Source organism: Podarcis liolepis, assembly GCF_965112155.1.
Source record: "Podarcis liolepis genome assembly, chromosome: 16".
Lineage (NCBI taxonomy): Eukaryota > Metazoa > Chordata > Lepidosauria > Squamata > Lacertidae > Podarcis > Podarcis liolepis.
The window spans coordinates 15777075-15804311 of record NC_139567.1 but is presented as its reverse complement, the minus strand read 5'-3'; the positions used below and the strand labels follow the sequence as shown (position 1 = coordinate 15804311).

Sequence of the window (27237 nt, the reverse complement as noted above, 5' to 3'; positions counted from 1 at the left end):
ACTCCACTGCTGGGCTCCAAATTAGCATCTCATCTCCGCCGATATTTGGGGAGAAAAGAGAGGGTGGGGAAGAAATATTAAAGTGCGCCCTCTGATAGAAACACTGTCCAGCTTTCTTAATCGGTAGTTGCCACACAAGTTGAGCGACACCCAGACGGGGGAGAGAGAGGAGAAGAGATCGCCTCCCCTGTCTTCCCACCAGAGCAGATGTTGTAAAAGGAGAAGGCTTTTGCTACCATCTGCTGGCTGCCTGGTGTGGCATTCCTTTGCACAAGGGATGACTCCGTTAGCATGGAGTGCATGGAGACAGGTGGAAAGTGAAAAAAAGGTACAACTCTTGGTGAGGAGGAAAGAGACTGGCTCACCTCTTTGGCTGCTTAGATGGTGCCAGGTGGAATGGCTTCTAGGGGAAGGAAGTATGAATGATTAACTTAGAGAAAGCTGCAAAAATAGTAGGGCAAGAGGGCCCATTGCCAGTTGTTGCTGCTGCTGCTGCTGGTGCAGGCTGCCTAGAGGGGTGACTTGGGTCAGGCTGTCTGCCTTGAAAGTCTCTGTTCACTCTTGTTGGAGCAGCACTCAAATGGTGGAATATGTCGTTGATCCATCCCTGCAGTAATACCAGTGCCTGGATTGCTGTAAATCAGCCTGCTTTGATTGTGCCATGTTTGATGCATAGTATAAAGCAAGCTGGACCATAAAGAAGGCTGATCGCTGAAGAATTGATGCTTTTGAATTATGGTGCTGGAGGAGACTCTTGAGAGTCCAATGGACTGCAAGAAGATCAAACCTCTCCATTCTGAAGGAAATCAGCCCTGAGTGCTCACTGGAAGGACAGATCCTGAAGCTGAGGCTCCAACACTTTGGCCACCTCATGAGAAGAGAAGACTCCCTGAAAAAGACCCTGATGTGGGAAAGATTGAGGGCACAAGGAGAAGGGGACAACGGAGGACAAGATGGTTGGACAGTGTTCTCGAAGCTACCAGCATGAGTTTGACCAAACTGCGGGAGGCAGTGGAAGACAGAAGTGCCTGGCATGCTCTGGTCCATGGGGTCACGAAGAGTCGGACACGACTAAACGACTAAACAACAACAACAACATAAAGCAAGCAGCACATAAGCGGCACACAAAATGCTAACAAACCATTCTACATTCTAAATCTTATATTAATAATCCAATAATTGAGAGATTATTAATATAAAATTTGGATCATTAATATAAGATTTAGAACGTAGAATGGTTTGTTAGCATTTTGTGTTCCGCTTATGTGCTGCTTGCTTTATACTGGTCTACTATGAGAATTGGCAGCATAGGTTCATTTTTTCAATGTTTGATGCACAGGCAGTGGTGGGAGCAGGTTGGCCTAATTCAGTTGCCTTGTGACCTCCCTTTTTGTATTCCAGTTCAGATATTTAGTTCAGCAAGTCCTTACCCTCTATCATTCATCCTTACTCAACATCTTAACCTATAATAATATATATTCCACCATTGTCATCCATATTTACATATTCTTATTAATCTTTTAACTAACACCACTTATTTTCAATCCAACATCCCTTTAACATTCATTAATTTTACAGTATTTCTGCAAGCAGTCTTTAAATTTCTTCCACATTTACCTTCTCTTTTCTCTGCCATCACCCCGCACAGGAGGGATTTATCCTCCTACAGCTGTCTGGGTGTTGTGAAGCTGTTGGGGTTTGCAGCCAAATCACATATGCATGTTTTGCTAGACAAGCACAGGGCTAGTAGACAGAGAGTTCTCGAACTTCCTAGAGAGGAGCCTCTGTACGTGGTCCTTCCTTTGCCTCATTAGGACATGAACTTTGTAACAAATGAGACAATCCTTTATATTCCCTCTTGCCTGTGAGGAGACTCTCTCTTTCCACCATGCCTCCAAGCTGACCAGACGCACATAGCTAAAGCTCCTGCTTTCAAACATGTTAGCTAAAACTACCAACTTTTATTTTACTATAACATAGAAATATTTTTCCGTACACTATTTTGTTGTATATGCTGCCTGCATTGAAATGTAAGTAAACCTGTTTTTAGTTTATCTTACTAAAAAACTGTGGTTCATTCTCTGTAACAGAGGAACGTCAGCATACCACAAATGAAAGGGATAAAAAGGTATAACTGTGCAATTCCTAAGTTTTAATAAGCTATTAAACTTATAAGTGTTTTAATAAGCTATTAAAGTTATAAGTGTTTTTCTCATAGCCAGTTTTCATTTTGTATTTCCCCAACACACATGGGATAGAGGTTCAGATCTAAATCTAAGATTTAATCCTCAGTCCATTTCCCATGGAGCCCTGCTTGGGTTAAGTATGGTTGGAGGCCTCTTGAGGTCTCTAATGTCCAGGGGAAAGGAAGCAGAGGGAATGGGGACATGCCAAATGCTTTATGGTTGCTCTGAAGGAGCAGGTAAATCTAGAGATGGCATGAGCCCTGGGAGATGAACACCTGCTCTTCTTCACACCTCTGCATGTCCACTGCAAGACCAATTGATGGGCCCACAAAGTATGTCATGCAAATTGTGACAGACCTCTTGATTAGGCTCTAAATCTGGGCAATGCTAAGTCAGGTTTTGCGTGGTACAAAGCCACTCATTAGCCACAGGAGAGTTGGTTTTAAAAGATCCTTTTACAAATATATGAAAAATAAGATCAAGTACCCAACCTAGCAGTATAGGCACCCGGACTGATTCCTTGCTTTGGCTCAAAATCTGGGGAGGTCCTTTGGAAGGAAGGCAGTGCTCTCTGACATGCCTGGTTCCTTCTCTCTGCCTTCCAGGGTGACAAAGCTTGCTTCAGCTGGTGCAGTTGAAGCCCTCCCTCTCTTTGGGCCCAGATGTCTCTTCTTCCCATTCACAGAAAATCCCTCCTGCAGGGTGACATCTAATGTGGATCCTGGAAGCGATTAGGGCTGCTGCTCTTTCTGTCTGAGTGGTGCCAGTTGGCTTATACAAAGAGCTGCTGGTGATTAGCAGCTGGGGAAGAGGTGTCCTGTCGGTTCACGGAAAGGCACGCTCCCTGGCAGGGCATTAATAGTGCCATTGTCACTGGGGAGCCCCAGGGTGCAACTGGGCAGGACTGCTCAAAGCAGTGTCTGGTTCCCAGCTGAACTTCTCAACTGCAGCAGCAGGGCAACGGAAGGCAGCGAAGTCTCCTTGTCACCCTCTGCCTGCCACTTCCTGGTTCCTTTGCTGCCTGCATATTTGTAGGCTCAGTTATCAGGGTACCACTCATTTCACCACCACAACTACTTTGCACTTATGTAGTGTAGCCTTTTAGACTTTGAGCACATCAGAATATTCAGGGTAATCCATGTGCACATTATCCTTTTCTAAACCTCACAATTGGGAGTGCTTTCAGACATAGGATTTTTTTTGGAGGGCAGAACGGACGTGATTGGTCAATTAGTTAAGTATTTTTATTTTGTACTTGATCTGGGGGGAGCTGCTCCCGCCTGCCCCCTATTGGCTACACCTATGCTTTCAGCTGATATTTCAGAAGGCCACTTTGCATCTCACACTCGTCACAGACATAAAGCAGTGTAGAAGGAATTACCAAGTCCACCTGCTAGGCAAAGCACAGTGGAACTTCTATGTCCAGAGGCAGTCTACCTCTGAATACCAGATGGCGGACGCAAACAACAGGCAAACAGTGTCCCACTCTCCCTCTTGTGAGGTGTATGGCTGGCAATTGGTTTTCCAGCAGGAAAAGGCTTTTCCTATGTTCTTTTGCTTTGAGAATCTGCCCTTAAGAACAGAAGGCCCCTCATTTTTGCCCCTGGGACTTAATCTGACTTTCATTTGGCTCAGTCTGTTTCAACAGACACCAACTCTGATCCATCTGCTTCAACTCTGACCATTGGCAGACTAGCTTTCCTTTGCTGCCACAACTCCCCCCCCCCCCAAAAAAAATCTGGAAATAGGGAAGGGGCTTCCTGGTTACTGTGTATGTAAGCTCCAAAACCTCTCAGTGGAAAACTAATGCCTAGTCTTGTGGCCAACTCAGGATACACAGAGAAACCCCCCTTTTGTCTTTCATTCAACATAAGCACACGAACTGGGGGTGGGGTATTAATTAGTAACTGGCTGTTCACAGTGCAGGTTGTTGCTGCCATTAGTTCCTGTCTGTGTGCCCAAAGGTCCTGCCAGCTTCCCTATTGCCCAGTTACCAGGAGGTGCTGTGGTTTCTTCTAAAAAGGTTGAAAGGCACCCCACCCTGGTAACTGGGTCAGAAGAAAGCAAATTTAGTACACAACACTTACCATGTTTATTGCAACCGGGGCTCCTCTCTCTCCGGTCACCTTCACAGAGGGGCAGGAGGCGTTGCCCTTGTCGTCACCAGGGATGCCCAGAGGGCTCCGATGTGCTGCTCTCCAGGTCACCGAGGTCCTTTCCAGGTCTGGAGTGGGTCCGTTCCCTTCTCCTCACTTGCCCCTTCGTGCCAGCTGTGAGTGTGAGGTCAGGCAAGCAGAGCTGTGCCGCCGCCGCGCCTGCTTAAGACTTGGCTCAGCTGGAGTCGTCAGACGGGACTGATGATCTGGGTTGTAACCTGACGCTCACCTGTCAGTGGCAACATCATCACCTCCTCCTGCCTCTAACTTGTGAAGCCTGAGTGAGTCACCCCCACCGCAGTTATCACGAATGGGAAGTCCTGGCAAGGAGGATGGATAGGGCGTCGGGGAAGACTGGCTCCCTTTCCTCCTAAAGCACAAAAGACAGGCGCGCACACCCTCCATCCCTAAGGGACCTTGGATACCTGGCGCCTGGGTGGTCCATAAAGTGAACCCCCCCGGGGTGGGGTGGGGAAGATGGGAGGAAAAGTATTTCAAGGTGGATGGTGAAAATTGGGAAACCAGGGACACAGGAGACGCTTGCAACTCAGGCCAGTCTGCAGAATCACAGAGGTGATAGATAGATGGATAGATAGATAGATAGATAGATAGATAGATAGATAGATAGATAGATATAGATAATTTATTACTGTCGGAGACCAGCTTACAAAGCACACTTGGGGGTACAGTCCCAGAAGGAGACCAAAGAGTCTTTGCGGAACTGATGCGATCAAACAGACATTGAAGACGGCAGATCTGGAGATGCTGAGCTCTGACCTGGAGAGGTGCTGGGCTCCGGGGACCTCTTGCTCCTCTCTAAACCGGACCCTGCCAATTCCTGCCGCCTGCTTGTCTGGCTTGTGAGTGGGTAGCTGAGCCTTTGTCAAAACGTCGAGGGGCTGGCCAGATCTCGAAGAGGAAGAAAGGAAGTTCCCTCTTCCGGGGGGGACACCCGGGTGGGTGAAATGGCAGTGGTTCCGCTGGCCCAGTTGTAAGCCAGCCTGCATTGGCAGACGTGAGCGAGGCGAAGGGCGCTTCCAGGTGCAAAGCATAATTTCATCGACAGGTGAAAAAGGAGAGATCAGGCAAAGCGATGAAGCCCCGCCACTACCACCCACCGCTTGGGGAAACTTGGGCTTGGAGAGAGGAAGGTAGCTTTCAGTCTGGGGTTTTCGGGGGTGGGGAGCGAATAGAATCATGGAGTTGGAAGGGACCCTGAGGATCATCTAGTCCAACCCCCCGCAATGCAGGAATATGCAGCTGTCCCTCACGGGGATCGAACCGGCAACCTTGGCATTATCAACACCGCGCTCCAACCAACTGAGTTTTACATCTGGCGTTAGCCAGAGCAGAAATGACTGGCAAGCCCTCCGCCTCTCCAGTGGAGGCCACAGGATGGCCTGTCTGTTCCCATCCTACAAAGTCCGGTGGGGGTGGGGGCCAACAAGCTCTCCGCCCTTTCCCCCAAATGCGCCCAAAGCCCCATAGTAAGCCTGTTTTCCAAGCCCCGCCCGCTCTGGGCGACTCCTTGCCGTCAGTGTGAGATGCCCTCCTGGTGCCCTCGGCTGCCCCACCCTGCCCCGCCTGCTTGCCTGCCAGTCACTCTCTGCCTCTCTGTGCTGGAGCTACCAGGGCCGGGCTCTGCCCGCTGCCTTGGCACCTTCCCAGTGCGCCCTGCCGGCCTGTTAAGTTACCGAAGAACGGGCGGGATCAGGCAGGGCGGAGAGACACCTGGAAAAGACAAGGTGCCGGGCGGCGTCATCCACCACCGCCAGCGGACTGCCTAGGAGGAGGTTGGCGTGGGTACCAGGAGCAAGGGCGAGTCCACGACCTCAACTCCCTCTCTTTGTGCACCCGAATGTAGGGACGCGGGTGGAGGAGCTGCAGGACGCGGCTGTCTCTTGCAAGGAGGCTGTCAGTGCGCCAGACAGACAGCGGGGAACCCGGGAGCCTGGTGGGTCACTCAGGTCAGCAGAAAGGCTGCTCCGTTTGGGCTGCTGCTGTGCTCTCGCCGAGAAGGAAAAACAGCTTGCTGTCAAAACAGAGAAGACCTCTAGGTGCCCCAAGAGCCGATTACTCAGCCAGGTTGACTCAGGTGAAGGAGGCATAGTTCTTCCTCCAGCGCTATCTCCTCACCTGCCCACAGGCCTCCTCAGCAAGCTCTTCTGAAAGACTGGTCAGAGATGTTAGTCCCTGAGGTGTCCTCAACCCAGCTGGGACTGCATTCAACTCTCAGGGCACAATCCAGAGGTTAGGGGCAGGGGTGGGAGGCATTGGAGCACCCCTTGCTTTCAGGCACAGGCTCAACTGCTCCCATGTGGCTCAACTTGAATAAGATATTGGGGGTGCCCAGGGAAGCCCGGCCCTGTGTAACTGATCACATGATGCAGTGCACACACACCATTTGAATGCCAATGACCATCAACTTTTAGGGACGGCCCCCTCAATTTTTTGGGGGGCGGGGAGGATGGCAGCCCCATCAGCCCCTAGGAGTTGGCTTCTATGCTGGGACTTGTAGGGCTGGGCCACGAAGGGAGTGAGGGAAAGAGTTGTGGTGGATTACTACCAGTTCCTTGATCCTAATCTCTTGCAGACGGTCTAGGTTTGGGAGGCTACTGAGGTTGTATCCAGAATAGGAGTGGCAGCACATCCATACACCGCCCCCACCCTGCCTTTCCAGCCTTTGCAATGCAAATGATAGTAGACATTGTTTTATCAGTGATTTGAACATTCATGCACATGGAGGCAGGGCAGAAGTGCAGTTCCTGCTTCCTTCTAAATGAAAATTGGGTGTGATCTGTACATTTTTCACCTGGGCACAGCTGAGGTGACTCAAGGGCCTTGGATGTTTTGTGCACACAACAAATGTTGTGAAGAGGAAATATGTGCTCTTGTGTACGTGAATCCTGATGTTCCTCTAGACCAAAACACAGCCCTACGTCAGGCCTGCAAGAGTCAGGGATTAAGGCCCGTTTCACAAACAGTGCTTAAATCAGAACTTGTCGTTCCTCTACCCGTCACTCAGATCTATTATGTATTTGTTTTTATTTCACATATTTACAACCTGCCCTTCACCCTAAAAAAATTATCAATGGTCAAATCAAATGGCAGCTGCAGGATAAGAATACGGCCATCAGAAACAATGGAACCTCTGGTCTAAAAATAGAACAGGAGGCACATCATTTGTCAAACTAAACAGTGACAGGTGGAATTATCAAACAGGGTTATACATGCTTCCCTGACCAGACTCCAAACACAAGCCTGCAGCAGGGTTTGTATCCTAGTTCAAGAGAAGAGAGGAGGAGGGGTCTAGGCTTTGGGCTGCGCTTAAGCGACAGTGCAGATAATTCATTCTGCCTGAATGCAACAGACTCACATTGTGTCTGGTTTGCAGTGTAACTGAGAACTTTTGATTGGGTCAGACACCACTCAAACGTCCTCCCAACCTTCTGCCAGCCTGTCAATGTGCAGCCACTTGGTGCTGAGCTACCTGAAGGAGCCTTTTAATGGGGGGGGGGGGGAGTCAGTGAGGTTGGAAGACTCCAAGATTCAATAGGTGCAACAGGAGTGCAGAGACCTTGCCAGTTCCTGTGTTTTTGCTGCCCATCTGAGTCTAAAGGCAAAGCGAATGATGGCGGCTTCCTTGGATGAAGGACTCATGTGAAACTTGGTGGTGAGTCCTTTCCTCTTATTTATCCCAGCAGCCAGGGGACCATGTACGGTACAGTGGTACCTCGGGTTAAGAACTTAATTCGTTCCGGAGGTCCGTTCTTAACCTGAAACTGTTCTTAACCTGAAGCACCACTTTAGCTAATGGGGCCTACCACTGCTGCCGCGCCACTGCTGCGTGATTTCTGTTCTCATCCTGAAGCAAAGTTCTTAACCCGAGGTACTATTTCTGGGTTAGCAGAGTCTGTAACCTGAAGTGTCTGTAACCTGAAGCGTCTGTAACCCGAGGTACCACTGTATACCTAATTTGAGTGTGGGAACCAACTGACTCAACTCCTGCAGCCCTCCGTTCTGTGATAAGGACCATGGAAGAGAGAGTCATGCGCCATGACTAACAGCCTTCAGAGGCAAGCAAACTCCACAAAAAGAGCCTTGGGCAGTTTCAGGAGAGGCTGCAGGAATCTAGAGCTGGGCACACACTGGCTGGGCAATCAGATATATTTTCTGAGCTTCTCTGACTCAGAGACAGGCGTGCTTCCGTGCTAGAGCAACTTGTGGTGGTGCAGGCGGAAGACAGAAACTTACAGAAGCATGAAGGTCTCTCACCACCCCCTGCCTTAGTGTATGTGGTGAGGTTGCACAAGCACTGTCCAGGGCGGGAGGCCCCTGAAACTAGAGACGCAGACCTGAACAACTCTTGTGTTTGGTGAGAAGGGCCAGAAAGATTGAAAGTGGTGATTAGCCGCTGGTTCAGAGAGAAGCACCTCAGCTGCTGGGTGATGGGTGCTGGCCTCAATTTGGGTCAGGTTTCACCCATGCTGTTTGGCGTCCTTCTCACCAGCAAGGCCCAGGGAGTTGGGGCTGTGGAGGATTCTCATTGTGTGCCAGAGTTTGCTTAGGAACGGGTTTGTCTAGCAGGACCCTTCCTGCGGGCCCTGCCAGCCTCTGTTAGCTCAGTCCTTGAATGGGCTAAGATTTCATCTAATGAGCAGCAATTCGTCATGCAGGGCTGTTTTCATGGGCAGAGGTGGTGGGGAGGTGTGTGGGAAAGTGCATGCCCCCTCTGGTCCCCAGCTGTACAAACATGGCTTGGAAAGGCCCTTTCCTGGGGTGTAGCTGATGCCAAAAACTCTGCTGGTTGCATAAATGGAAAGGTTGCAGGACGCTCAATTCTGGCCGCTGGGCAGCCAGAGCACATGATTGTGGAGGGGGTTGTGCTTTGGTTCCCTCCCCCAGGCTGGAGTTGACAAGGGAGAAGGTCCAAAGAGACTGGGATAAGGAGGAACTGCCTGCCTAATCCAACCACAAGCTGAGAGGCCAGAACTCAGTGGCCCATTCCTGTGAGTAGTCAGGCTGGGAAAGATATTTGTCTGGGACCCAGGAGTGGAGGGGGGTTGCTGCCACTCAAAACTGCAAGTACCAAGCTGGGTGTCCTAAGAAGCATCACATAAGATGGGGCAGACCGTAGCACTGGAGCATGTGAAATTATGGAGGCAGATAGATAAGAGTGACCCCCCCCCATGCATGTACATAGTGTATCTTGCGCCAAATAGACACAATTTAACCCTAACTCCACATATCCTTGTTAAGTGATAGGTGCCAGATGAAAAGGATCTTATTTCAGGAGGCCTTTGCTCTATGAAAGTTGACCCAATCGTTGTTGGGGTTTTGCCCCCCGATTTTCAGATACGTTCACTTATATTTCAAATTGCATATGCTGTATGTTTTACTCCTTCCTGTAGGTCGCTTTGAGACAAGTAGCAAAAAGCAGGGTACAGAAGCCTTAAGGAAATTAAAGAAATAATAGAGGTGGGAGGCCAAAATTTGCGCCTACCCTGTCCTCACATTGCCTTCCTAAAGGTGGCTGCATTGGACTGGAGCTGAGCAGGAGATAAGCAGGCAGACGCTCTTATTTGCTCCTCTCCATATCAGATAAGTGGTTCTGAGCTCCCTCTAGGGCAGTGTTCCCCAACCTTGGGCCTCCAGCTGTTTTTGGACTACAACTCCCATCATCCCTCGCTAGCAAGACCAGTGGTCAAGGATGATGGGAATTGTAGTCCAAAAACAGCTGGAGGCCCAAGGTTGGGGAACACTGCTCTAGGGTTTTATTGGTGCTGAGGAGCTTTCAGCTGGACTATGCTATTCTTTGGGTATGGTATCTTTTTTTCCAGAGTCTCCCCCCACCTCATTGCATTTTAATTATAGTGTTTGATGACTCTTGGTTGCTTTGGGTGATTATTATTCTTAGGTGCCAGAAGATTCAGTTGCATGCAACAATGGCCAGGTGATTATTTTTGATGGATGTTTGCAGACATGAGGTTTGCATGGATTATGACTAGGGACCTCCAGATTCCCAGACCCTCCCTGTACCTTTAACCTCTTGAGCTGACCTCTCTGTCTCTTGGATGTTAGACTGATATGTCTTAGGTGGCATCCTGTTTATAGCTTCCTCCTCCCCGCACCTCGCTTGGACCTCAAGATGAGAGGTCAGTCCTGAATCGTCCTCTAGAAGAACAAAGGAGCAAGTTGGAAGGGACCATGGGGGTCATCTAGTCCAACCTCCTGCAATGCAGGAATCCTTTGCCCAATGTGGGACTCAAACCCACAACCCTGAGATCAAGAGTCTCATGCTCTACCAACTGAGCTATCCTCAGGCATGGGTGCCTTGTTGTTCTCCAGATTAGCTGGCTAGGTTAGAACTAGAAACTTTTATATCCAAGTTATAGAAGTATTTCCTACAATAAACTACTTTGTTATTTTTCACCAGGCATAGGCAAACTCGGCCCTCCAGATGTTTTGGGACTACAACTCACATCATCCCTGACCACTGGTCCTGCTAACTAGGGATGATGGGAGCTGTAGTCCCAAAACATCTGGAGGGCTGAGTTTGCCTATGCCTGTTTTTTACACTCTGCAAGCAACTTTCTGTGTGCGATTGCAACTAATAGCGTATACTCTTTAACCAAGATTACATGTCAAACTCTGCTTGCCCTGCATACAAAAGGGTTTCAATAGGTAACCGACCCAAGTTAATCCCCATGATTTTCTTGTAGCAGAGGGGCATCCTAGAGGTTCTGCGGAGGACTGCAGGGCTGGGAGTTGCCACCCCTGGCCACTCTTGGACCTGACTTGAGGTCCAGCCTCTGTTGGAGCTGGAGCCAGCTGTGATTCTGTCACCCACAAAGTGGGATGTTTGAAGTAGCTTTGCCTGCAACGTGGAACATTCTGCGTCAACATCTAGGGAGTGGCCACAGCTAAGAGGTGAGAGGTATGCAAAGCAGGGGCAGGCAGGCAGGTTGTTGGCTTGGATGACTGGAGGGAGAGCTCCTGTTTGAAGAGCTGGACTGCAGAGGAAAAGGATGGACCCCAACACAGGTAAATTCAGGGGACACCTATCTCCCCTCCAGGCTTCAGGGCTTTTTCTTAAAACGGGAGGGTATTCTGGGTGCTCCTCTGAGCACTTCCAATGAACATGGGTGCTGCATGAGTTTCACACTGCATAGCTCATGGAACCAAACTACCTTCACAGGTGTCTGACCCTAAAGGACCAGGGAGGTGGCACCTTCACAGTGTGTTTCCCACTGTTGTGACACTTCTCTGAGTGGCCAGAAGTTTTAGGGCAGAGCAACCAGCTGTGTTATGGATAAGGAACAGCACGGGAGATACATGGTGTTTTTGTAGTTTTGTAATATTTGCTTTATTTAGAAGTATACAAGGAGACCATAGGTGGAGGTAAACAGCATATAGTTCTGCCAGGCAGCAGCAGACTCACAATCCCATATAACCTCCCTAGACAGGGGTAGCTGTGTGTTGGTTGCATGGGAAAGATATAAGTATGAAAGGCTAATTTCTGATAAGGCCCAAGTTTGGGGCATGCAGTCTTTGGTGAGACATTTAAAATCACAAAATATTTAGCATAGTAAAGTGTGGAAATGCAGGCTGCTAGACCTTTAAAATATGCCCCTGTGAGTTCCAAAACTTTGCTCTTCTCCTAACATAGAAAGAGACCACACATTGGGTAATTTAAAAATGTTTACTTACAAACTCTCCAAAAGTCAGATTCATGTGTTCTTCCATACAGCATTCAGAAAAAGATGTCACGGGCAGTAAAACTTGGCTTAGTGGGGAAAGTTCTTAAATCAAAGTTCCTAAATTAAAGTATAGGAGCACTAGAGAGGCTTGTTAGAGTCATGCAGCTAAGTTGGAGGAAACTGCTTAGCCTCTTCACATGCGGAGTTCATGTGGTAGACTGGGGGAACAAAGACTTGACCTAATCCTTCCCAAGGTGAGCTGAGTCTGGCAGGACAGTTTACTTTATGTACTTAACCCTTTCATACATTAGATGTAAGAATGTTGGTTATATGAGGCAGGTTTTCTGACACTGTGCTCATATGAAGGTCCCCTCCTTTCACGCAATAGATTGAGAGGGAGCAAAGGCAGACTTTGACTTTGCAGATCTCTCTTTATCCGGGGAAAAGCAGGGAAGCTGATGGGAGGCTTTCCCTAATAGCACAAGCCCTAATTCTCAGGAGATTGGATTGTCCTAGCTGGATGATCTAGACCCAAAGCATTCACCCAACACACATGCATAGAGGCAACCTATCTTGGCATGCTGCTGGGAACCTTGCAGAGAGGGCAGGTAAGAACTCTTTTAAGTTATTAAATAAAATTCAAGGCCATCCTGCTACTCCTGGCATGGCCAGCAGGGTGCTCCCTGAAAACACAGTGAGAAGCTGCCACCATCAGCAAGCACTGTGGATAGTGGCATTTCTCTGCTCAAAGTGCCTCAGCCAGTGCTGACAAAAAGTTTGCTTTTTCCAGAAAACTTTGTTCTGGTATCCTTTGTTTTCTCCTGCTACAAGGGGTGGGTCTTGGTTGGGGGGAGGGGTTGTTCTGTATGTGCATTTCTAAATTAATCTCTTTTTCAGTGCCACTGGTCTTTTTTAAATAATCCAAAACAATTTTCAACAACTTCAACACAAAACAACATTAAAACACAATAAAACAACACTGAAATATAACTTTGTGTTTCTAGCTTTAATTTATTTATTTAAAAGTACCTTTCAATTGTTTGTTCTTTTTGCAAACCGAACTGGGAATATGATTAAAGGGTAGTATAAAATGCTCGGCATAAATAAATAAATCACGTTCTTTTTTGGGGGGACGGGGGGGGGGAGCCAGGCACTAAGGGTGGCATTCAACACTGGTCCTACTGACAATAGACCTGTTGAAGTTAATTGACATAATTAACTTAGGTTTATTGATTTCAATGGGTCAATTCTGAATTGAATACAGCCCTAAGAGCAAACACCTACAATCACCCATTATCAGCCTTGGGGGATAAGAAGGCTCTTCCATGTCTTCCTTTGACCGGATTCCATCTGTGGGGCTCTTTGTCTTTTCAGAAGGGGAGCCCATCAGCTTTCTTGGCCTCATCCTTGGCGTCAGTCTCTCCCTCTTGATCCTTGGTGTCCTTAGCTATACCATTGCAAAGTGGTACCAGGAAGGACACTGCTGGAACAGTAAGTATGGGGTGTGGTTTGCAGTTGCAGTTTAGTGTAGTGTAGTGAGAGCCCAGGGCTGGATCTGTAGCAGAGGCTGGGGGCTTCCACACAACTGCTGTAGGCAGTGGCGTAGCGTGGGGGGTGCAGGGGGGGCCGGCCGCACCGCGCACAACATCTGGGGGTTAGGGTTAGGGGGCGCAAATCCACGGGTTAGGGGGCGCAAATTACTTGCCTTGCCCCGGGTGCTGACAACCCACGCTACGCCACTGGCTGTAGGCATGACACTTGCCCATTGCCCTGGCTATATCTGCTCCCCACACATGACCCATGGACCCTCTTTCCCCCCAAAAGGCATGAGGACCTTCCAATACAGAGCAAATGGTTCATTTACTGATGGCTGCTAGAGCTACAATTGCCCAGTTTTGGAGAGACTTGGCAGGTGCTAGGGTCACATATCAGTACAACAAAGTACAGGAAGCAGCCCTTTTAGAAAAGTTAATGTATAAACTAAGGGGTTCCAGAGGTCAGAGCAAGAAAGACAGGTTCACATCAGTATGGTTTGGTTTTATTATGTATGTTAGCAAAGAGGAACATGGTCAAAATTTGCCTCTTGCATATAAATGCATCTGGCTAATACAATAGGTCTTGTGTAATAATATTGTATGGTTCTTCTTGATGTAACAAGGGATGCTTATTCATGATGCCTATTATTATTATTATTTACTGGTACAGGTATGATTTATTTTTATGAGCCAGCTAACGTTCTGTGAGTTTACGGGCGGGTCTACTGTTATCTTTTCTAACAGTTACTACTGTATGTTACTTTATTGCTCAGTTGTGATGTAAACTGAAATGTATTAGTTACATAAACACACATAAGCTTTGTGATCTGCATAATAATTTGTTGTCTGCAGTTACACTGTAAAATTCAAATAAAAATTATCCCATTAAAAAGCAACAACATGAAGACTTTCCAGAAGCATTTCCTGCTGGGGCTAGCTTGGAATGACTCAGGTTAATATGTCCACATAGAGGGGTTTACCAATTTGCATACATTTTTCATATGCTGATTTATATGTCTAGATGAAAATTTAGAAATAATTCATAGAATGATAGGTTCATAGAATCATAGAGTTGGAAGGGACCCTGAGGGTCATCTAGTCCAACCCCCTGCAATGCAGGAATATGTAGGTGTCCCTCACGGGGATCGAACCAGCAACCTTGGTGTTTTCTGTACCACGCTCTCACCAACTGAGCAACCAGTCTGCCAAAATACAGCCCTTGTCATTGTTGAGCTACCCCTCAACTGGTGAGGAAGGTCTCACGGACAGCAAACTCCAGATGTTTAATGCCACAGATGTGGAACTTGCGTCAACAGAGCACAGAGGTGCCTGAGCTGTTGAAATTCCAGCTCGTCGGGAGTGAAACTTCACAAAGCGGGTCTTATTGGTGCTGACTCATCCTGAGGGGTTTTGCCAGCATGACAGGGTATTTTTGAAAGCCTGACAAGGGGAGGGCAGAGCAGAAGCAGCTGAGGTGAGCAGAGGAAGGGAGATTTCAACAAGATCCCCAGGACTGCGAAGAGTTTCCAGTTATCCCTGTGGGTTTCACTCTGGACAGTCCAAGTGTTAAAATCCACACTTTTAAAAAAACTATAAGGCCACACTGGGGTGGGGTGGGAAAGCGAGGTCAGACTCTGGGTTTCACATGAATTGCCATGAAGAGACTGCATCCTAATATTTTAATGTTGTATTTTAATCTTGTTTTTTAAATTGTATTTTAATCAACATGTTTTTATTATTGGTTGTTAGCCGCCCTGAGCCTGCTCTTGGCTGGGGAGGGCGAGGTATAAATAAAATTTATTATTATTTTTATTATTTCCCACACAGTCCCTGTATGTGGCAAGTAGCAGCTCAGGATGTGTGTGATTTGGACTAGGAAAACAATGCAGTGGAGAGAGGAGAGTTAACCAGGGGTCAGCAACCTTTTCCAGCTGTGGGCCGGTCTGCTCTCCCTCAGACCATGTGGTGGGCCGGACTATGTTTTTTTTTTGGGGGGGGGGGTGAATGAATTTCTATGCCCACAAATAACCCAGAGATGCATTTTAAATAAAAGCACACATTCTATTCATGTAAAAACACCAGACAGGCCCCACAAATAACCCAGAGATGCATTTTAAATAAAAGGACACATTCTACAAATATAAAAACATGCTGATTCCTGGATCGTTCGTGGGCCAGATTTAGAAGGCGATTGGGCCGCATGCAGCCCCCGGGCCTTAGGTTGCCTATCCCTGGTTAACATACATAATCCTCCTCAACTGGGACGGCCCAGCTTTGAATTATGGCCTCACACAACTACATGTGTTCTTTTAGGAAAGTTTAGGAGCTCTGCTCAGGGATCTCTGCCACCATCACCTCTTGTGGGACCCTCAGGCCCACTCTATAACTTGTGGGCTCCATGCTTGTGTTTCCAAGAGCTGCTGTCACAGACCCTCAAAGTGTCCTTATTTTACCGAGAGAGTCTTGGATTTACAGAAGCCATCTCAGTTTCTGAGTTGATCCCAGAATGTCTCGCTTTCCCTTAGGATGCCCCTATTTCTGTCAGCATCGCCCTTGAGCCAGTGCCACGAACTGGACTCATTCACTTCAGCCCCGACTGGGCTAGGCGAGCTGGGTAGCACTTCCAGAGACCACCTTCTGCACAGGAACAGGTCAAAGTGCTGTGGACTCACAGCTTAGAGTTGTGAGCACCGGATTCACTTCCACAAGAAGACAGTCGTTGCACAGCAGAGTATAGCAGAGTATAGCAGAGCATAAACGACTCGGAGAGCAGCTCTGTAGAATATCTTCTTTATTCTATCTACAACTATAATATACAACTATATACAACTATATACAGAGCTAAATGAGGTCTAAACGAAAATGCTGAACTGCACTGAGTGTCTGCAGCTGCTCTTAGCAGCAACCTTATCTACACACACGATCTCTCTCTAACACTCAGTCTCTCTCTCTCCCCCCCCACACTTTGATGTGTCTCCTCTCTGGAGAATCAGCAGATTCTTGGATATGGGAGGGGTGAAATCTCCTCATCTTCATGGGAGGAGTGTTGGAGGGTATGCTGTCAGTCTTGCGGCTCCTAACAGTTTCTTGACTCCCTCTTCTTCTTTTTCTTCCAGGGCCTAATTTTGTCTTCAACCTTTACCATATCCGGTATGTAAAGACACACACCTGCATGCCCATCTGGCCATGAAACTCTGCAAGACCCCAAGCTTTTAGCTCACCTTGGATCCTCTGCAGGGTGATGGTCACTATTAACAGAGGGAGGGAGGAGGGACGGGGGGCCCCTCAAGCACAGTGAGCTGACTGCACATGCCAGACCACTGCAGCAACTGCTCACAAGAAAAAACCAGGAGAGGGCCAGCAGAGGGCCAAACAAAGTCCTCTGTGGGGCTTAACATATTGCATACTCCTACACCAATTTCTACTGGTTTGATGAATGACTTCCATTTTGGCTTTGTTTCCATCTTTGCCAACTGGAACCAGCATGCTAAAACTCTCATCTCCTGTTCTCCCGTGTGTCTGTGTTTGCCTGTCTAACAGTACTCTAGGACAGGCTTCCTCAACCTTGGCCCTCCAGATGTTTAGAGACTACAATTCCCATCATCCCTGACAACTGGTCCTGCTAGCTAGGGATCATGGGAGTTGTAGGCCCAAAACATCTGGAGGGCCGAGGCTGAGGAAGCCTGCTCTAGGAGAAAATGAGGGAGTGGGCAACTGTCAGTCTGTCTGTCTTTGTCCCCTTTAGCAACCTGAAATCGGTGGAGGTGGAACTGGCCCCTCCCTTCACCATCAGTGGCTCCATGCGTGAAGCAGGAAGTGGCTACGTGCGGTTCCACGACAGAGGCACCTAAGTCTGAGGAGCTGCCAACTCTGAATCTGGTCTCAGTGACTCTCTTTCCCAGCAAGATCTTGGAGCTCAGGCAACTGCTTCTCCAAGAAGTCGCCCAGGAGTCTTGGACCAGCTGGACAGCAGTAGCCATTGGGCATATGGCTGCTTGGTCGTGGTGCTGCTCCACCCAGACTACCACTGTTGGTGCCATCTTTTCACACCCTGCACAGCTCAAGGGTCTGGGCAATGTGTGTGCGTAAAATGGGAGAGAGTCTTTTCAGCTCTTCCTGGCTTTCTGTGAGAGAGGTTGCAGGACTTTTGACACAGTCCCTAAACAACCACTTATAGGGAGCAGGGCTGGAGGACGTTGGAATCTCTGGGTAGGTCTCAGGAGCTTGTGCAAGCATCCAGATGAAACCAGAAGTTTGCAGAATATCCCTCCGCTCTGTCAGAAGCTGCCAGGCAGCCTCTGGGTTCTGTGCAGCTGCCCCATGTGGAGAGGCACAGAAGTGCAGGTTGCCATGTGTTTAGTGGTAAATGTACTGCCCTAGCTCTGTCTACCCAGGCTGCCCATTGAACCTCCCTGGACAAGGAGAGGGTCGCCGTTTTGCCTTCCTAGGTATTCTCTAGTTCTGACTCCATCCTAGGATTTCCACTTGCTGGCTCCTTGGTTCTGGCTCCTGGTTGCTGTTCATCGACAGCTTGCTGGACCAACTCTTGGCTCCCAGCCCCTGCTCTCAGGAAAAATGGGCCCCTGACTTGGAAGACGCCAAGCTGGTTGCCTCTCAGTGCTAAAAAGTTTCCTTCTTTGGGAAAAGGTTCTTTGCTGCTTTGGTCAGCCTTCATCTCACCCCATTCAATGCTCAAAAACAGGACACTCTCCCCTTCTGCGAAGTGTATGAATGGCATGAATTGGAGTTGCCACTTGCAGGGATCTGACTCCTTTCTACCCCAGATGGTGGAACCTACCAAGAAGTCCCTCTGCACCCACGCTTGGCATTGCCCCATTGACCAGGTAGTAGCTCCATGTCACATTGCACTGAGGCCCCATGATTCATGGTTTGGCAGGTCACCAGGGCAGACTAGAGAAAACTCTATGAAGTGTCCTTGGGGCGATGGCAGGCTGTGGTTTGGTGGCTTTGCTTTTTCAAGGCCTCGGTTTAGATCCTGGCATCTCCCATTAATCCGTGCCTTGGATTGAAGAGCTGAGAAAGACCCTCCACCCATAGAAGCTTGGGGAGCTTCTCCTGGGAAGAAACAATAGCGCTGGGCATTATTTATAGAGCTGGGGGTTTGCAAGAAAATGCCTGCTCGTACCTTCGTTGTTTTACTCAAAGAGCCACCCAAGGAAAAATTCAACAGCTCCACCAAAAAAGCACAACTCCTGAGACCAAAAGACTTGCGTCTTGCTCTGCAGCTGCCTAGTGACCACTTCCTGAAACCTCCTTTGCATAACATGCAAACAGACTTCCTCCAACCGTCACACTGTGATATAATTTGGGGAATGCACAAGGCTGTGGAATTTCTTCTTGGTCATTTGTGAAGCAGCTCCCTGTTTAGAGGAAGTCCAGAACCTCTGAAGGAGAGCTGCAATGTTGTGGGGGGGGGGGGGAATTTTCCAAGAAATTGTATCTGAAGGTTTTCCAGGCTTTCCAGAGAAACTATCTGTCTTGCACAGCTCAGCTCCAGTCTGCTCCTCTGGGGAGCTAAGAAACCACAGACCCATGAGGAGGTGAAGCTGCTGCAATTCCTTTGACTTCCTTGTGCCCCCTAAAACTTTTCTGTTTAAGGAAGTCTCCTCAGACATCTAAAAGTTCATGTGTCTTTTAATCTGTAATTTTAGCTCAACGGCTGCTTTTAATTATATTTTGGACTTTGTAAAAGAACTTGAACTTTTACTGACAATTTACTGTATCTTTTACATTTTTTGTAAACTGCTTAGAGGCTTCACTTACAGTTAAGCGGCATACAAATTTTGTCAAATTAAAAAAATCAAATGCACAAATTATTTGTAGTGGTGCAAAGCGGAGTATGAGAACATAGCTAGGCTTTGAAAACGATTGCCTGCTGTTGCTGTTAATAGTCTTGCTTGCCAAATACAGCTGTGTCTTATTCTTTAGGGGTGGATTAAGTTTAGAGCCAGCTGCAAAGCACAACTCCCCTGTGGCTCTCTGCCCATGCTAGGGGAGGAGTTTCACCTCCTCGTTGCATCAAAACAAACCCAAGGCTGCCCTTGTAGATTTGGCTCATAGGATGGTTGGCAGGTACAGCTGCAGGTGGCCATGGGCTGGACTGTGCCACTTCAGAGGGCAGAGGGGTGCTCAACAGTTTGAAATGTTCCCCTAAGTTTAAAAGCTCCTGGCAATAGAAAAGAAGGTGCCATCGCTAGGGCTGGGACAGACCTTTTCTCCCAGATGTGCTGCCCACACCCGCTGCAGTCTGAAGTGGTCTGGTGCAATCATTCTGATGTATGTGCAGAGCAGTCACTTGATCTTTCCACCTGGGGGCAAAAGCTTGCATTTGCAAATGTACCTAAAGGGAGGGTACATTTAGCTACTCAGGACATTAGCGTGCTTGCAGTCCACTTGACATCAGTAGGAAAAGCTCTGGGAGCTGTGAAGTGCACAGAGCAAGACCATTCGCCAGACCAGGAGCCTCTGCATCTGACCAGCACCTGCCATGTGAGCAGCTCTGCACAAATGCAAGCACCACACACTTGGTCCTTGGGTGCTTCACGGAGGGTTTTCATCCCAAAGCAACACTTCAAAGTGGCATGGCATTTTAAATAAATAAATACACTGAAATGCATTGATTTTTTAAAAAAACCTTGTATGCTCCAAATAGATTTACAAAATAAATAAAATAAATAAAGTCAGTTTGTACAAAATATTTTGAACATTTAGCGACCTCCCTATAATCGTAATAATCCTGAAAGAAGCTCACAGAATCCTCTTCCTAAGGGCTGGCAAGGTGAGCTTGGGTACTGAAGCCAGTGCCCAGCTGAACAAATACATTTCTTAGCACCCCTCACATCAGTGGCCAAGGCAGGGCATCCTTGGCTGGCCCTGGCATTGCAAAGGGGGCTGAATCTGGGCTAGTGCAAGTTCCCTCACTAAGGAGGAGGCAAGTCCATCTTCTGAATCGTCAGGAAGGGCCCTTTGCTGCTGCCAAGGGCAGATCCAACTGCTTCCTTCGTCTCTGAGCACCTCTGGCTGACATCAGAGGCTGAAACTGGGCTTTCTGGGCTCAAGGCTTCTCACTGCTGTACAGGGACGGGGAGGGGGTGGCAGGTTGGCTCAGGGCCAGCAAAGGGACCTCCACTTCAGAAAGGCACAGGCCAGTCCTGCTGAGTCTGTGTCTATTGCCTATGATGGGGTCACCAATGCTTTCTGTCTCCAAAGCGAAATGCGACGGTAATGATGTCTGCCCCAAAATAAATGGTAGGCAGCTGAGGAATCTCTGCACTCTTTGTAGGAAAGGACACACACACACACTAATCCTGAAGACACTGCAGCTGTTGCCAGCAACAAGCTACCAGTGCTCAGTGTTGCAGAGACAACCCCAATGATGTGTGAAGTGTCCTCTCCTTCCACCGCCCACAGCTACCTTCCTCTAGTCGCTGCAGACCTTTTCAGGCAGACATGCACCACTGCCTTGACCTCCCTTCTTGCATTTGGGTCCCAGAGCTTCTCAGAAACATCTGGCGTCATCAGCCTCCTTCCTGCTGCATGTTTTATGCCTGTGACTAGAATAAAACATGCTGGTTTACACGTATGGGTTTTGGGGACAGAGGAAAAGTGTATCACGGGGAAGGGATGTCAGAACTAGAGTTCTATCTGCCCAACAGAAAGGGGCTGTCAGGAGGGTCGTCGTCCCCCGCCGATCCTGTCCCTTCCACCCTGCAGCCCCCACCTCTCTGTGTGGCTCCATTAGAGCTGTGCTATCTCCCATTGACTCAGCTTATTGGGGGGCAGTCCTTGCACCCAGTATTGTGGGAGGGTTGGGACACCGAGGCTCAGCTGTGGAACAGAGTTCACTTGTGGGGAGATGTGTGAAGAGGGGTTCACCAGCTCTTGCTTAAAGAAGCCCAATGCCAAGAGGGTCTTGGGGAATTCAAGGGGCAATCCCAGCTGCTCCAGGGGGATGCTGGCAGGGTAGGGCTCTTTCTGTTGCTCTGTTCTGCCAAGAAAGTCATTGGTAAGAGTCCCGTCCCTCGCAAGGCCAGAGGGAGCACAGACGGAGGCCTGTTTCAAGTACCCAGTAGTCAAGACGGGCTCCAAAGGGGTCATGTCCTCTGTGCTGAGGGGAGGCTGGGAGCAGCCCAATAGCTCTGAAGGTGTCCCTGACTGCTTCTGGTACCCAGAAAATATCTGGGCCTTGGGTGGGTCCTCAGCTTCTGGAGCCACCTGCTCTGCCCCACTGGAAGAAGAGGGAGCCTCTAGCAAGAGCTGCTCCTCCCTGCTGAGGCCACCCATCTCGTCCTCTTGGGTGCCTCCCTCTTCACTGCTTCCCAGAGACAGCCTCCCCAGGCTGCCAGAAGGATCCTGCAGGCAGATGCCACTGTCTGTGCTGCAGCCGCTGCTGTCCATCAGGTCCCTGAGCACTGCACCCTGTGTTAGCAGCGTCGGCAGCCAGAAGCAACCTCCCAGTGGTGCTGGTGGTGCTTCCATTCCACACTTTGTGCTGTCAGGATGGACAGGGTCCTTCAGTCCCATGGAGGAGAGCGGCTGGATGGCATCCACCTCTAAGCACGATACCAAGTCTTGCATCCCGAGTGGAGGCATCTCCTTTGGCACCCAGTGCAGACTGTGCTTTACGGGAGATTTCTGGGAGGCAGAAAGAAAATATTACAGTTGTGGCTTTCTGGCTTCTGTACACTTCTACCAACCAGGTGCTGGTCACAGCTGGAAGGGCCTTTCAGAAACCAAAGCCTGTATCTGAGACTCCGCTCAATATTCCTTCCTCTTTGCCAGGTTGGAGGGGCAGGGAGTCCTTCTCACTCACTCACCTGCCAGTCTTGAGCAGCCCAGACCTGGTGCCAGGCACTAAGTGGGGAGCGGGCAGCACCCCATGAATTCAATGCTAAGGATCCTGCTGAGCCCCTTCCCTCAGCCACACGTTGATACCTGATGAAGGACCCCTGGGACTGTCAGAAGAGGAGGTGGAATTACCCCATCGACCAGTAGGGATGCCAAGAACTTTGGGTCCAGGTCAAAGATTGCTGGCACCATCTACAGACCCAGTTGTTGGTAAGCAATTCCTGAGAATCCTTCACTGGCAACACCTGTGGTTAGGGCGATGTTTAGGAGGCTGGAGTATGTAAGGCGTCCCTCTGGACCCTTCCAGTTGCTGGAAACAAGGCAGGTCTCTGCTATTTCACTGCTCTGCCTAGCTGCACCTTCTGCGGTATTGACCTTGGACTGTGTCCTGTCCTTGCTTCTGGAGCACATGTTGGACCTAGACTGATTCTCTGTGCTTGACTTGGACTTGTTGAGGCTACCTTGCACCCTTGGGTCAGTGTGTTGAGAAAAGTCTTTCCCTTCCTGGACTGAGACCCTCACCGCTGAGGGCACTCCTGGAGCATGACACTTTGTTGCCTGAAGCAAAGGACAGGGAGCCTCCTCCCTTCCAGTTATCTAAGCTGACTGGGTTGTCAGTTGAATCCAAGTAAAAAAAACGAGAGGATGCCAGCCCCTGCCCCAGTTGCAGCTGAAGACAGGAAGGTAGCTTGGGGGAGGGGCAGCAGACAGGCCTGGCTTGTGGAGCACACCACAGTGTCTTCTAAGACCTCACAGCTGATGCCCACTCCACCCCCTGCCATCCTTTGCCTAATGATAGAACCAGCTTCTTGCTCGATAAGGAACTGAATCCACCCAGGGGAAGTAAAGAATCTGGTGGTAGAGAGGCAGCTGTTGTGGGGCTGGAAGATGTGGGTTTGAGTCCCACCCCCCAGTCGTGCACTCAGCGTGGATAGGTCAGTATCTCTCAGCCTCAATCCCTATCTGCAAAATAGGAATATTAGCAACTTATTTTCTATGGCTTTGCCTTACATAAACCTGGTTTTCTTTTATAAACACTCCCTGAAAGACAGCTAAGTGCTCTGAGTAAATAGGTGGGGAGGTGCAGAAGGGACCCTGAATGTGCAGGGTAAGTCCTACGCAGTTGATGAGCTGCTCATCCCCCTCTGGGTTGCCTTCTACAGAAGTGCAGGCAGCGACTCTCTCTTCAAGACTTTTCCATGGCCGCAGAAGCACCCCTGGGATTCAGTTTCCTATTTTGCCTGTACAGTTGGACTACCCATAGGGAGAGAGGGCTCTGAACCTCCCTGTGAAGCACTTACCAGTAAGAGAGGTGCCTCTTTGGGTTTCCTCACATAGGCACAGGCTGCTCCCAGTCCCAGGCCACAGAGGACGATCACCGTCAGGAGGGCCAAGCTGGAGATGAGGATGGATCTTACATGGTCTGCAGAGAAGAGAGCAGCGGCCCCTGATTATTCAACCGGAAGGCCTGATGGGGGAGTTCTACAGGCATCTGCAGGAGATTGCTAAGTGCACTGTAGAGACAGGACTACCTGGAGAATCAACTGTGGGACCCGAGTCTGTGTCCCCTCCATTCCCCTCTGTGTGCACTGGCTCTCTTGCCTCCCTCCCCCTGCCCTCCGCAATGAACCAAGCCTCCTTGAGGAGGTAAAGGAAGGGACTGGCGCAGCTAGGTTCCTTAGATGAGAATGTGTGCAGATGCAAATGTGTCAGAGACACATACTACGGAGAGAAAGAAAGGGTTGTAGCTTAAGAGCTCAGTTGGTAGAGCATGAGACTCTCAATCTCAGCATCATGGGTTTGAGCCCCATGCGTTGCATTGCAGGGGGTTGGACTAGATGGCCCTCGTGGTCCCTTCCAACTCTACAATGTTATGATCCTATGAACAGCAACCCCGTGGATGCTTTGTGGCAGATGCAGAGGGTGGGGTCATTAGCTGCCTAGGAGATGCTTCCAGTGTCTCCTGCTGTTGACTCTTCGCCAAGCATTTAACTGGGCTGCTTTATTGGGCCCAGCTTGCCTTTGCAATCCCCTCCAGTGGATCTCTCTTCCTTCCCCGCCCCCCCCCCCATTCTCTTTTTGGTACCTGTTGATCTCCATCCTCTCTCTCTCACTCTGCCACACAGAAGAACAGTAAGGGGGGGGCTGAGGAGGAAGGGGACTGGAGCCTCACCTTCCTCAGTGGGTATTGAGATACACTGCTCCTCTGTCCTCTTGCCAGGACTTGCCTGGGAGACCACCCGTGGCTCCACACTGATGCAGTAGCGCTCTCCCCATGACAGCGATGAGAGGTTAAACTCCAGGTTGGTCTTAACATACTTAAACTGCAGAAAATAATGTGAGAGTTGTCAGTCCAGCTCAGTCCAACTCCAGCCAGAGTTCACCAGGTTGGCCAATGATATCCGGCTCTAGCCAAGTCCCAGTCAGTGCCAAGGGTGTCTCCTCTGCCCCCTGGCATCCTCAAAGAGGCCAGCCCTCCCTATGCCAAAGGGACTGGCCCTGGCCCTTCTCTTCTTTGTGGGAAGCACCTGGAACCTTCAGCAACTGCCTCCCTCCCTAGTATACCACCAGAGGGCTTCCTCTGGGAACAGAAGGGGCCACCTAGGACAGGTTCCCTGCCAGAGTGTGCAATGCCCATCCAGAGAGAGCGCCCCCAGTGGCCAGCAGAGCAGAAGGAGGGACGGCAAAGTGGGTGGTGTAGCTGGGTGCTCTCCCACCCCCACCACAGGCAGACCTTCCCCCTGAACTCTTCCAGCCAGGGTGCCCTGCCATCCACCACAGCCTTACCTGGATATTGTCAGACACCTTCCGGATATGGACATGGTATTCCTCCGACTGGTAGAGGTCCTCATAGGTTATATTGTGCCACCTGCTGGTGGGAGGTTGCAGCTTGACTTGGATCACGTTGTGGGAAAGTGAGAGGCTCACTCCTGCCAGTCGAGGAGTTGCTGGGAAAATGAAACAACCACAAAGAATTAATGGGAATTTCTGCTGGGGGAATTTTAAAAACTGCCTGAGTGTGATGTTCCAAGGTTAGGAAAATACTGTTGTCCAAAACTGGGGAATTTGCCCTCTACCCTTCTCACGACTATTTGTCCACATCTATTGAGCAAGGGAGGTGTGGGTGACAGTCACCCCTTGACAAAGCCTGGACCCAGATCCTGTAAAACAAAGAAGCTGGAAAAACCCTTCAGCCATGCTGGTGAAGAGTTGTTCCCATCCCAAACTCCAATGGCCTTTCATGTTTCCTGGGGTGCGCGGACACCGAGGATGCTTGCAATTTTTTAAACAGGCCTGACTTATAATGCTGCGGTTCCGCTTGCTCAGCTCTGCATTATTATTGTGCTGCTGGGATTTGTTAAATAGATTTGGATATTTATTAATTTAGTCATTAAAAATAGATATTTCTTTGCAGCTAGGAAAACAAACAACACAAAATAACAAACCAAGAACAGACAGTAAGGTCACAAATTGTATTAACTGTGCATGATTGCAGTGACGGCATCTTCACGTCTTACTAATTTCGTGATTTGAATGTACATTGAAGTTTCTTTTTAGGGATTATGTTTGCTTTATTCCGCTTCTTGTCACAGTCTGTTAGCCACTTTGGAGAAATAGGCTAAGCAGCAATTTTCAACATAAACACAATAGGACACAGACCAGGGAGCTGGGGGGCAGAGGGCTCTGGGAGGCGGCCAGCCACCCAGGATTGCAACGTTAGAAAGCTGCCTTTATGGGTCCATCTAACTCAGCCTTGCCTACACTGACTGGCAGCGGCTCTCTAGGCAGGAGATTCCCTGCCGCCCCTGCTCGGAGATGCCAGTGGGGATTGGGACCTTCTGCACGCACAGCAGGCTCTCCACCTTCGATCCAAAGCCCTTTCCTCGCTGCTGTCGCGCGCATCTCCTTGCCCGACGGCGGGGCTGGTCAAGCGCACCAGCTCCCAATCCGGATTCTCTGGCGCGGTTCACCCACAACTGCCGGTTTCCCAGGGGTGGGGTGGGGTCTATCTGCGGCGGCTACCTGTCTTGGGATCGAAGCGATTCGTCTGGGTCCAGTTGGAAACGCGCGTCCCGGTCACCGTCCGGACTCTGGCGAAGTAGAACTTCGAGGGCTCCCGCGTCTCGTAGGAGAGGTCGCAGGAATGGCTCCGGACGCGCGTGCAGTTCAGCGCTGGGTTCCAGCCGCCGACCTTGCCGTATCTGCAAGAGAGGACCGGGCAAAGCGGGTGAGGAGAGAGGAGGAGGCTGGGGTGGTGGTGGGGTTGCCTTGGATGTCGACAGAGACCCTTCCACACTTAAGACGGCCGGTGCAGATGCCCCACCAAGACCCCCAGTGCCTCCCGCGACGGCCCTTTCCCTTCTTACCGCATGTACTGGACGTCGTACAGGAAGAGCCCGTGTCCGGTGCTCGGTGGCTCCCAGCGCAGCTCGTGCTGAAAGGTCTCGGCCACGAATCTCACGCGCTCGGGCGGGGCTGGGATCTTCCCTCCTGCAAAGGCAGCGGTTACCGACGGATTGTCCTGGGTTAGCTAGGCACCGCGGTGAGCCCAAGAGGGACCAAGCCAGGGCTCCGGGCGGGCCAGACTTGGCACCCTCAGAAGGCAAGGAGAGCCCCGCGGCTGGATCAGAAAGCCAAGCCCCACGCCCCGTCAGGTCCCGCGACCCTCTCCTGCCCGGGATCCTCACCGTGTCCCCGAAGGCAGCGCAGTAGAAGCAGCAGAAGCGCCGCCAAGAGCATTGCCCCGTCCCTCCAGTCCAGGCGGCTGCGGGCCAGCGAGTGAGCGAGGCTG

General features: G+C 49.8%; 3 protein-coding genes across 8 annotated transcripts in view; 1 reads left to right on the top strand and 2 right to left on the bottom strand.

Annotated features, from left to right (window-relative positions):
• TMPRSS4 (transmembrane serine protease 4) overlaps positions 1–4547 on the bottom strand; it is a 22318-nt gene extending 17771 nt beyond the window's left edge. The window contains exon 1 of the mRNA XM_083480288.1: positions 4274–4547. Coding sequence (XP_083336414.1) covers positions 4274–4276 — 3 coding nt within the window. The 5' untranslated portion in view covers positions 4277–4547. The remainder of the gene's footprint in view (positions 1–4273) is intronic.
• Positions 1–20221, top strand: part of SMIM35 (small integral membrane protein 35) — a 24297-nt gene extending 4076 nt beyond the window's left edge. Inside the window, exons 1-4 of one of the 6 annotated variants that reach the window (XM_083480291.1) lie at positions 11330–11386; positions 13417–13533; positions 16694–16727; positions 17299–20221. In XM_083480291.1, coding sequence (XP_083336417.1) covers positions 11371–11386; positions 13417–13533; positions 16694–16727; positions 17299–17428 — 297 coding nt within the window. In that variant the 5' untranslated portion in view covers positions 11330–11370 and the 3' untranslated portion in view covers positions 17429–20221. Of the gene's footprint in view, positions 1–11329; positions 11387–13182; positions 13534–16693; positions 16821–17298 lie in introns of those variants that run through there. The other 5 variants (XM_083480292.1, XM_083480290.1, XM_083480289.1 and 2 more) reach the window with 5 other exon arrangements.
• Positions 20218–27237, bottom strand: IL10RA (interleukin 10 receptor subunit alpha). Its single transcript, XM_083480287.1, has 7 exons — positions 27134–27237; positions 26813–26936; positions 26469–26647; positions 25233–25393; positions 24619–24769; positions 23747–23868; positions 20218–22232 (listed from the first exon to the last, which is right to left on the bottom strand). Exons 1-7 carry the CDS (start codon positions 27183–27185, stop codon positions 21336–21338), a joined length of 1686 nt encoding a protein of 561 aa, XP_083336413.1. The 5' UTR covers positions 27186–27237; the 3' UTR covers positions 20218–21335.

Coding starts and splice junctions, on each gene's coding strand:
- IL10RA (XM_083480287.1), bottom strand. CDS start 27,185: ATGCTCTTGGCGGCGCTTCTGCTGCTTCTACTGCGCTGCCTTCGGGGA. Junction 26,648..26,812: donor TACGACGTCCAGTACATGCG/GTAAGAAGGGAA, acceptor CCTCTCTTGCAG/ATACGGCAAGGTCGGCGGCT. Junction 25,394..26,468: donor TCGCTTCGATCCCAAGACAG/GTAGCCGCCGCA, acceptor TCATTTTCCCAG/CAACTCCTCGACTGGCAGGA.